At 53.2% G+C, this 10707-nt stretch overlaps 1 protein-coding gene and 1 long non-coding RNA gene across 3 annotated transcripts; one reads left to right on the top strand and one right to left on the bottom strand.

Annotated features, from left to right (window-relative positions):
- Positions 1-2317: 2317 nt before the first annotated feature.
- Positions 2318-10591, bottom strand: LOC138414280 (uncharacterized). Of its 2 annotated transcripts, XR_011246726.1 has the most exons (4): positions 10453-10591; positions 6827-6938; positions 3221-3415; positions 2318-2807 (listed from the first exon to the last, which is right to left on the bottom strand). It is a non-coding gene; the product is annotated as an uncharacterized lncRNA (long non-coding RNA). The 2 variants fall into 2 exon arrangements; XR_011246725.1 differs by having other exon boundaries at positions 2318-3415.
- Positions 4553-10707, top strand: MAPK3 (mitogen-activated protein kinase 3). The gene is made up of 9 exons (XM_060032029.2): positions 4553-4686; positions 5750-5932; positions 7762-7951; positions 8147-8263; positions 8563-8677; positions 9064-9195; positions 9356-9465; positions 9561-9715; positions 10571-10707. Exons 1-8 carry the CDS (start codon positions 4679-4681, stop codon positions 9681-9683), a joined length of 978 nt encoding a protein of 325 aa, XP_059888012.2. The 5' UTR covers positions 4553-4678; the 3' UTR covers positions 9684-9715; positions 10571-10707.

Here is a 10707-nt window from a genome sequence, read left to right on the forward strand (position 1 = left end):
GAAAATGAGAAAATAACAGGGTTCAACTCTGAGAGAATGGTGAGTGTCCTGAAACAGAGTCTGTAAGAGAAGCAGGTTTGGGAGTAAAATGGATGACTTTCATTGGGCATCCTAAATTTTCTATATCAGCTTGTCTCCAGGTGAATATGTCTATCAAACACTGAAATTTTGGAACTGGAACTTGGATGAAAGGCAATGGCTAAGGAGAGATTTAACATAAAGGAAAAACTTGACATCACAGGAGTATGATATGACTAAGAGAGAGACATCAAGAAAGAAGGCCGGTGAGGACAGCCCAGGCAAGGAGCCCAGTGGGGGCAGGCAGAGCTGACCACCAACATTTCAGAGAAGGGATCAGCTGAAGAATGCTTATACCAGGGGAGAGATGTTTAGACCCAGCTAATCTCTCATATATGAAGAAGTGTCACAAGAAAATTATAATGAGGTTTTTTTTGGATTTAAAAAAGAGATCAGTATTTAAATCTTCATAAATTATTCATTGTGTTCTGACCCCTATTCCTGTACATTTGCTCCTTTCTCGGTTTGTGCTGGTGAGCTGAGTTAGCTGAAAGGGGATTGTTCATTTGTGTTCTTCCAATGTTACTCGTTTGTATTACCCTGAGCAAATCACCAACTGGCCTCTCTTGTGACCTTGACATCACAAAGAGATAAGAGCTGGTTTAAGACTTAGTCTGGGTTGGGACTTCCCTGGTGGTCCAGTGGTTAAGGCTCCATGCTTCTACTGCAGGGGGCGAGGGTTCGATCCCTGGTCGGGAAACTAAGATTCTGCATGCTGTGTGGTGTGGTCAAAAAGAAAAAAAAAAGGACTTAAAAAGACTTAGTCTGGGTAGATGCAGAGGCTGTGGAGGTACTGCACTACCTGACAGAGGAAATGGTTCTAAAGTTCCTTCCAACTCCGTAGTTCAGTGAGCTGCTGCTTATTTTTTTTTCTGTTAAATGTTTATAGTATCTACTTCACATGGCTGCTATGAGGATGACAGGAGATAAAGTGCATAAAAGTGCCTAGCACAGGGAATTCCCTGGCCGTTCAGCGGGTAGGACTTGGTGATCTCACTGCCAGGAACCCGGGTTGGATCCATGGTCGGGGAACTAAGATCCTGCAAGCTGTGCAGCAAGCCAAAAAATAAAAACAAAAAGAAAAAAAGTGGAGTATTGAAGTCTCCAACTATTAAAAAAATAAGTGTCTGGCACAGAATAGATGTTCAGTCTCTCTTAGTTAATATGAATTTATGAAATAGACTAAGAAATCCCAATCCAATCTAGAAGGAAGGAAGTACCAACCCCAGCCACTAGAGGGGGCTCTCAGTCACACGCCTTCAAATGAGGCTCAGATACAGCTGAGGTGGCAGGCACCCCTCCGGATACATCAGCCTTTCCCATGCCGGGAAACTCACTCCTACTCAGGAAACCTGGCTCCACGCTCAACTCCATGGTGTTTTCCCTGAGTCACTATATTCTCCCATAGTTGCAAAATGATCTGGCAAAAGTCCCTGAAAGGCTTTTACTGCTTACTGAGTAATATCCAAACTCCTTGCCGGAATCGGAGGCCTTCCTCAACCTGGCCCCAACCTACCTCTCCAGCCTAAACTCCCCTTAACTGCAGCCACACGGGACAAATCATGCTCCTGCCTCTATGGGTGGTTCATGCTGCTCCTTCTTCTTGATGCCTTTCCTCCATACTGTCCTTCTGAAACCCTACTTCTTTTTCAGAGAGGCAGATGCTACCTCCTCCATTATTCCCTCCTCACTTCTCTAGAGTGATCTTACATCTATATATCACATATATTACATCCATCTATCCTGTATTAAATTGATTTCTGTATGTGCATCTTTTTTTAATTAATTAATTAATTTTATTTATTTATTTATTTTTTTGGCTGCGTTGGTTCTTTGTTGCTGCGCATGGGTTTTCTCTAGTTGCCACGGGGCTCCTCTTCGTTGCAGTGCGCGGGGTTCTCATTGCAGTGGCTTCTCTTGTTGCGGAGCACGGGCTCTAGGCGTGCTGGCTTCAGTAGTTGTGGCACACAGGCTCAGTAGTTGCGGCTCGAGGGCCCTAGAGCGCAGGCTCAGTAGTTTTGGCGCATGGGCTTAGTTGCTCCATGGCATGTGGGATCTTCCTGGAGGACCAGGGCTCGAACCCACGTCCCCTGCATTGGCAGGCGGATTCTTTTCTTTTTTTCTTAAATCTTTATTGGAGTATAATTGCTTTTGGCAGGAGGATTCTTAACCACTGTGCCACTAGGGAAGTCCTAACATTTCTTTTTAAGATTAGAAATTCGATGAGTAGAGAGGCCAGTGTGTAATCTGTCCAGGATAACACAGCAAGTGGCAAAAATGGGATTCTAATCCAGGCAATCTGACACCAGAGAGCTCTTGCTCTTCACCACTAATTCACACTATACAGTAATCTTTTATCAGCCCTAGTGCCTAGCTCAGAGCTTTGCACACAGTACCATTCAATAGCTTATCAAATGAATAACTAAAAAAAAAAAAAAAAAGGATCTAATTAGCACCTCTTGTTTTTAAAATTAATTATTTATTTATTTTTGGCTGTGTTGGGTCTTCGTTGCTGCGCGCAGGCTTTCTCTCCGTGCGGCGAGCGGGGGCTATTCTTCGTTGCGGTGCGCGGGCGTCTCATTGCGGTGGTTCTCCTGTTGCGGATCATGTGCTCTAGGCGTGCAGGCTTCAGTAGCTGTGGCGCACGGACTTCAGTAGCTGTGGTACATGGACTTAGTTGCTCCGCGGCAATGTGGGATCTTCCCAGATCAGGGCTCGAACAGTGTCCCCTGCATTGGCAGGCAGATTCTTAACCACTGCGCCACCAGGGAAGTCCTAATTAGCACCTCTTGAACCTTCACTGACTTGTGGGTTATTGGGAACCAGCAACTTGGTCTCAATCTGAATTAGAGCCTCACCATAGATCTAATTATGAGTAATTTCAGAATCATAATTACAGTTCCATTTTGTCTCTTGATCTTTAATGCATACAAGGACCTACTCTCAGCTTCTAAGGAAGACAAGAACATTACTTAAGCCTAGGAGGTGTGTTTCTGTGAAGGTCCCAGCTCACATTTTCACTGTGAAGTGAGGGAGATGGACTGGATGGTCTCTGAGGGCCCTCTCTTCAGTTTTAACGGACCATGATTCCAGGAGACAGAATGAAATGAAAAAGAGCATCTACTTATGTGTCAGAAGATACCATGTTGAGTCTCAGCTCCCCAACTCTCAGGTTTCCCATTCTGTAAGAGTCGATTCATCCATTCAAAAATTTCTGAGGAGGGGCTTCCCCGGTGGCGCAGTGGTTCGTGCCCCGGTCCGGGAAGATCCCACATGCCGCGGAGTGGCTGGGCCCGTGAGCCATGGCCGCTGAGCCTGCGCATCGGGAGCCTGTACTCTGCAACGGAAGAGGCCACAACAGTGAGAGGCCCGCGTATTGCAAAAAAAAAAAAAAAAAAAAAAAAATTTTCTGAGGGTCTGAGTTTGAGTGTAGGGGTGGGGGATACAGCGATGAACAAGACAGACATGGCTCCTGCTTATCCAGCTCAGAAAAGCAGATGACATCTGCATTGTGGGGTTGTCCTAATGAAGAAACTGAAGTGGACCAAGTACTGTGTAAAGTCTAGTACAGAATCAAAAGATGACGCTCTTGACAGGATTGCCAAACCCAACTACAACAAAAACGTTAGCTATCTTGCTGTTTTTCAGAAAAACCTAATAGTATATTTTCACCAAACCCAGTCAACGTAGCTCTCTCACCTCTCCCCTGCTCTCCATGTAAGGATAGGCTGGGAGTATCTGTCCTCAGGATACAGGCACAGCCTGGTTGCTGAGGCCAGGTCCCTAGCCCACTCAGATAGGCCTCCTTCTGAAAGCCATTACGCTGGGAGTCTGGAAGCCTGGGTTTTCCAGCTCTCAAGTCACCTTGTCCAGCTCAGGTTTCAGTTTCCTCATCTGTGAAAAGCACGCCACATCTGTGAGGCATCCATCTCCCACCGCCACTGTGAAATACGCATTGGATCACTTAGCATCGGGCCTGGCTCCGGGAGGCCAAACTCCAGAGGGCTGGTGAGGGTTCCCTTAAGGTTCCATCTCGAGGCCCGGGCCACTCCTCCGGCTGAGTGGGGCTGGCGGGGGCAGCGGGGCCACGTGGCCCTGTCTTGGTCCCCGGTCCAGCACTCATTTGCTGGGTGGCTCTGGGTGAGGTCATCGGGCGGCCCTACTGGTCTGCATTCGGGGGGAGGGTCTGGACAGTCTCAAGATGGTCCTGGGGAGCTTCTAAGGTTGACTGGAGTAGACGGAGCCGACAGGTGCCAAGGACCAGGTTCCTTAAGCTGGGCGCGGGGTGGTGGGTCACGTGACGGGGACGGGCAGGGGCGGGGCCTGGAGCGCAAGGCTCCGCGGGTGACAGGGCGGGCGGGAAGGGGCGGGGCCTCGGGCGGGGCCGCCGGGGGGAGGCAGGCGGGCGGGCGGGAGGGGAGGAGTGGAGATGGCGGCGGCGGCGGCGGCGGCGGCTCAGGGGGGCGGGGGCGGGGAGCCCCGGGGAACTGACGGGGTCGGCCCGGGGGTCCCGGGGGAAGTAGAGATAGTAAAGGGGCAGCCGTTCGACGTGGGCCCGCGCTACACGCAGCTGCAGTACATCGGCGAGGGCGCGTATGGCATGGTCAGGTGAGGGGCGTTCTGGGGGCGGGGGCGTCTTTGGGGAGGGGGCTCCGAGGGAGGGGGCAGGGAGGGTTGCTGAGAGCTCTCTGGGCCTTGGGGACTCTTAGCATCCTGAAGAAGCTGAGGCTTCAGGAGGCTGGGGAGCGTCCCAGGGAGAGGGCCTTTGAGTGCTTTCTGGGGGAGGGGGCGCTGCGTAAAATCTAAGGAGAGGGGGCTTGGGAGCTTTGAACCCACCATTCTGTAATAAAGGGAGGGGCATCTGAGTATATGTGGGGGAGCTGTGGGGGCCTTGGGGACCCTATAGACACGGGGTGAGGAGAAGAGAATAAGTCTTCTTGGGGAGGTAATATCCTTAGTGAAGAAGGAGTGAAGGACCCTTCACTGGGGAGAGGATGCCTTGGAACCCCCCCTCAGTGAGGCTGGTCAAGGAGTTTGGGAGAAAAGAGCAGAGCTCACAGGGCTAGGCAGGGTGGGGTGGGGCTTTGGGCCTGGGGCCAGGGACCCAGTGAGCAATGAGGGGTCCAGGAATGCCTTCCTGCAACTTTTGGGAGGGGTCTGTGAGTTCTCCCAGCCCCACTGGGTGCTCTGGGCCTTTGTTCATCTGGGAATAACTCTGCTGCCCAGGAACCTCCCCCTGACACCCACCCCTGCCCTGCCTACCCCTTCTCTCCAGTCCCTCCTCTGATTCCCTCCTTCTCACTGTATTTACCTCACTGTACGTCCTCCACACCTCCCAACCCCTGGACCTGCCTTGGGTTGAGGGAGCCCATCCTGGGAAGGGGAGGATGAGGGGTCAGGGCAACTAGAATGGAAAGGGTTGAGGAGAGGGGAAGTCAGTGATCGGTCAGTCTCTTCCTCTGTTTGTGAAGTCACTGAAGGGCTGCCTGGCTGGTCCCCAGCTTTCTCCCTGGAGATCCCAGGCCTTCACAGCAGGAAGGAACCAGCATTGTTTATGACTGGCCAGAGCCTCTCCTGCTCCCTCCCCTCCCTGCCAAGACCTGGGTGGGGCCACCGGGCCTGGACTCCCCCTTTCGTAAGGCCATGCCAACAACATCTCTGGCCCTCTCAGCTCAGCTTACGACCACGTGCGCAAGACTCGAGTGGCCATCAAGAAAATCAGCCCCTTTGAGCATCAGACCTACTGCCAGCGTACGTTGCGAGAGATCCAGATCTTGCTGCGCTTCCGCCACGAGAACGTCATCGGCATCCGAGACATTCTGCGGGCACCCACCCTGGAAGCCATGAGGGATGTGTATCCTTCACCTTGGCCAGATGGCTGGCCAGGCACAGCCTCAGAGCTGGGCTGGGTGACTGTTGGCTTGTTTTCTGTTTCCTTCTTCCCTACCACCCTCCAAAACAAACCCAGTAAAAGAAACTTTCCAGCAGCAAAGAGGCCACAGAGTGTAAGAGGACGACGGGGAGGCCTCAGATGAGTCCTGGCCTGCTGCAACCAGGCAGTATGGCCCTGGGCAAGTCTGTTCTCTGAGTTCTGCCTCAGTAGGGGGCTGGGCAAGATGGTCTCTATGGGAGCTTTGTCTTCTGACATCTGCAGTTCTCTGATGAGATCCAGCCTCTGCCCACAGTCAGTTTTTTTGTTTAACAGACGGTGATTCTTTCTCCTCTGGGTCCTCAGACTGGAAGGAAGGCAGGAAGGAAGAAAACTGCCCTTTTTGGAGGGGCTACTATGAGTCTGGTGCAGTGCAAGCCGAGTGCTTTGACATTTCTTATTCTAACTCCCAACTGCCCTATAAGATGGGTCTCATCAGCTCCATTTCAAAGATGAAGCAACTGAGACTCAGAAAGCCTCAATAAAATCAAGTGCTTCTGTTGCTACCTCCTCCTCTCCCCCAGATGAGAACCTGTCCTCTCTCTGGGACTTCCCACTCAGAGCCCCACCCCAATCCCCTGTGGACTTGCACCTTGCCCCGGGAGGGACAGCCTTGCCTTTGCTGCCCTCCCCCCATATTGCTTTCCTAGTTTGTTGTCCACTTCCTGCCTGGCTCAGTGAGCAGCTTATAACGCCCATCACCTCTCCCCTGCCCCACCCACCCCAGCCAGTTCCAGTCCTCCACCCAAGAGTGAGGATTAGTATCGCACCGTTTGCAGCTTCCACCACAAACCGAGGGCAGGAAATCTCCACACTCACCCCCAGCTTGCCGTGTGACCTTAACCAGGTCACTGCATCGTGTCGGGCCTCCTCATCTTTAAAACAGCAGGGTTGGTCCAGGTGTTCTCAGAAGGCCCTTTGGAGGCTGATTCTGAAAGACAGCCCTAATTTAGTCTTCTAGAAACAAAGCACATGACATTTATTTGTTTATTTATGTGTAGTCTTTTTATCTTAGAATATAAAAGGACATTTACTCCTCTGTCTTTGGATGTATGGCCAAGCACCCTGAGTGGGAGCGTGCAATGGGGAGTTTCTCCTCATCGTCTTGCACAAACCATTCCCATAACGCAGGCATTTATTTTTAAGCAAACATTTATTGCATGCCAGATGGTGTTCATACATTATCTCATTTAACCTTCTCAAGAGCCATGCGGCTCAGGCTTTTATAACAGCAGTACTAGTTCATGTTCGCCGAGCACTTACAACATGCCAGGCACTGGGCTGGCTGCTCTGCATGGGTCATCTCTCTGCTAATCTTCACAACCACTTTCTAGAGAACAATTTTTTCCCCTTACTTTACAGATGAGGAAGTAGAGGTGCAGACAGGTTGAGGCCACAAAGCCAATGAGCAGGGCAGTGGGGATTCAGACACTGGCAGGTGAACTCCAGAGTTACTGCTCTTAAATGGGACATTCTCCTGCTTCCCACAGTTGAGTAGCCCTATTCTCCCAGTAGGGAAACTGAGGCCACAGAACTGAAGTGCTTTGGTCAGGGTCCCTGGCTGAGATCCGGCAGAGGCCTTGAGCCCGACTGCTAAGTATGGGCCTTGCCCAGCTCATGATATGAGTTGGCAGATCTGTTGAGTCCCAGGGGCATCAGCTGGAGGGATATGAAGCCTGTTGACCAAAGGCTCTTCTTCTTAACCAAGTGCCTCTCGCTGCCCCCATCTGGGGGGTCTCTGGCACCAACCTCAGCTACATTGTGCAAGACCTGATGGAGACAGACCTGTACAAGTTGCTTAAAAGCCAGCAGCTGAGCAACGACCACATCTGCTACTTCCTCTACCAAATCCTGCGGGGCCTCAAGTATATCCATTCCGCCAACGTGCTCCACCGGGATTTAAAGCCCTCCAACCTGCTCATCAACACCACCTGCGACCTGAAGGTCAGAGCGTTGAGGGCCGGTCTCCTCCTACCCCTGGGGTCTCAGGCTTGCAGGTGCCCAGTACCCACCCCCCCACCCCATAGGTGGGAGAGTTTCGCAAGCAAAGGGAACAGCATGGGCAGAGACGCGGTGATATGATTACTTGGGCCCAGGAGGCCTTGAGCACCAAGCTCAGTAGCCTGGCTTGCCTTCCAGATCTGTGATTTTGGTCTTGCCCGGATTGCCGATCCTGAGCACGACCACACTGGCTTTCTGACGGAATACGTGGCTACACGCTGGTACCGGGCCCCAGAGATCATGCTTAACTCCAAGGTAGGGGGGCCACCCACCCGTGAAGGGAAGGGGCTGTGTCCCACAAAGCCCTGGAGCCTCCTCTAAGCCAGGCAGTGATCCCCGTGATGCAGGAAGTCTCCCCCCAGGCCTTGTCACATTATGCTGGTCCTTGGGCTCTGGAAAGACACTGTGGATTAGCTCCTCTGGGCCTCTGCCCTCTGCCTCCCTGGCTGGTGTTGAACCTAGGTCGGGGGTTGTGGGCAGGCGCAAACATCAGGGTTGGCTCAACAACAGGTTGAGGCTGGCCCAGGAGCCCACCACTTTCTCCTCCTCCCCAGGGCTACACCAAGTCCATCGACATCTGGTCTGTGGGCTGCATTCTGGCTGAGATGCTCTCCAACCGGCCCATCTTCCCGGGCAAGCACTACCTGGACCAGCTCAACCACATTCTGGGTGAGGGGGGACTGGCCAGCTGAGTGGGAGGGAGATTTCACTTATTGGAGGTGAGATTTCTTTAGGGTCAGGGTCAGTGAGTCTGTGGGAGTCAGGTCAGGGGGACGACCATGTGTGGGGCCCCTCCAGCATTTCACAGTAGTTCACTGAGGTATAGATACCGTCCCCATTTGGTAGATGGGAACAGTAAGGCTACATACACCCCATGCTTAGGAAGTGCTAGGGCCTGGATTTGAACCTAGGGCTGCCCGAATCCAGACCCCTTGCTCTTCACCACCATAGTACTGGCTGGTGGCCTGGAGCAGGTTGGTGGAGGCTCTTGTTCCTGGCGCCTTCTGTTCCCAGAAGGGAGAGATTGCTCACCAAGTCACCTGCTTTACCTACAGGTATCCTGGGCTCCCCCTCCCAGGAGGACCTGAATTGTATCATCAACATGAAGGCCCGAAACTACCTACAGTCTCTACCCTCCAAGACCAAGGTGGCCTGGGCCAAGCTTTTTCCCAAGTCGGACCCCAAAGGTGAGAGAGACTTGGGGGCTGGTGTGTGATAAAAACCGGGTGTAGAAGAAGGTACATGGGCCCAGTAGCTACCTGGGCCTCTGGACACAGAGAAGAAAAGCAATGCTTCTGGGAGCTCCTCTGACCTTCCCTTTGACCCCTGACACCTGCGCTTCCCTAGCTCTTGACCTGCTGGACCGGATGTTGACCTTTAACCCTAACAAACGGATCACAGTGGAAGAAGCACTGGCTCACCCCTACCTGGAGCAGTACTACGACCCAACAGATGAGGTGGGCCAGCCACCAGCAGCAGGGCTGGCAGGTAGGTGGATGGGTGGGCATCCCTCAGCCCCTGTCCTGAGCCTCCCCACTTCTTTGCCACCCAGCCAGTGGCCGAGGAACCTTTCACCTTCGACATGGAGCTGGATGATCTACCCAAGGAGCGGCTGAAGGAGCTCATCTTCCAGGAGACAGCCCGTTTCCAGCCTGGGGTGCTGGAGGCCCCCTAACCTGGACAGATGCCTCTGCTCCCTGGGGCCTGGTGAGTGCTCCCCACCACCCACGCACAGATTCCCCCTGAGACCAGGGTGCCCAGCGTGCCTCCACGCAGTCACAAGCTTGCTCACGTCCCTGAGCCACGTGTACGGTGGCAACAGAAGGGCCAGAGCCTGCCTCAGCCGCAGACCCGTGGTCGCCCAGCCCCACATGTCTCCCACCTGTCAACACCCTGCACACTCCAGCCCCAGGTCACTGAGGGCCCCCTCTCACCCATCTGAGGAACAGAGCCAGGCTTTGGCTCCCCCAGGATGGGCAGAGAGGCAGGTGGGGCAGTAATTGCTTTGGGAGGAGCCGGCAGCATCCGGCCTGACCCACATGCCAGGCTTTTTCACACCTGGTGTCCAGGTCAGCAGTTCCCATACCTTTGGGGGACTCGGCTGGGGCTACCGCCACCCACACTGCTCTCTGTTCCTCCTCTAGTTTCCTCTCTGTCTCTGGCCAGCTGTGGCCTGATAGCAGCAAGGCACACACACCTGGGTTCAAAGCCCGCCTCTGATACTCCATAAGGGCTGTGTGATATTGTGCAAGACACCTCACCTTTCTGCAGCTCAGTTTCCTGGACACAGTCCTGATAATGAGAGCGAACACCTCCCGAGCACCCAGCATTGTTGTAAGAGATTTGCATGGATTAACTCACTTAGTCCTTATAGCAGTACCTTGAAATGGGTACTAATGTCATCCGCATTCACAGATAAGGAAACCCAGCCGCATCACACTCACCGTAAGGCAGGAGTAGAGGCCAGGCTGTGAGGACGAAATGAGGGAAGTGGAGGTCGGGGCTCTGGCAGGTCCGCTCACGTGTGCTAATGGTTCCTTTCCTGCCTGCCTTTTTGTTTAGGCCCTGCCTCCTGCCTGCCCCTCCCCTGCCGGACTGTTAGAAAATGGACTCTGTGCCCAGCCCAGACCCCAACAGCCCAGGTCGAGGCAGAGGGCAGGCCTGGCCACCTCCCTTTGCTTTGCTCAGGCATCCTGCTT

The sequence above is a fragment of the Delphinus delphis genome, chromosome 15 (genome assembly GCF_949987515.2).
Source record: "Delphinus delphis chromosome 15, mDelDel1.2, whole genome shotgun sequence".
In the NCBI taxonomy this organism is placed as follows: domain Eukaryota; kingdom Metazoa; phylum Chordata; class Mammalia; order Artiodactyla; family Delphinidae; genus Delphinus; species Delphinus delphis.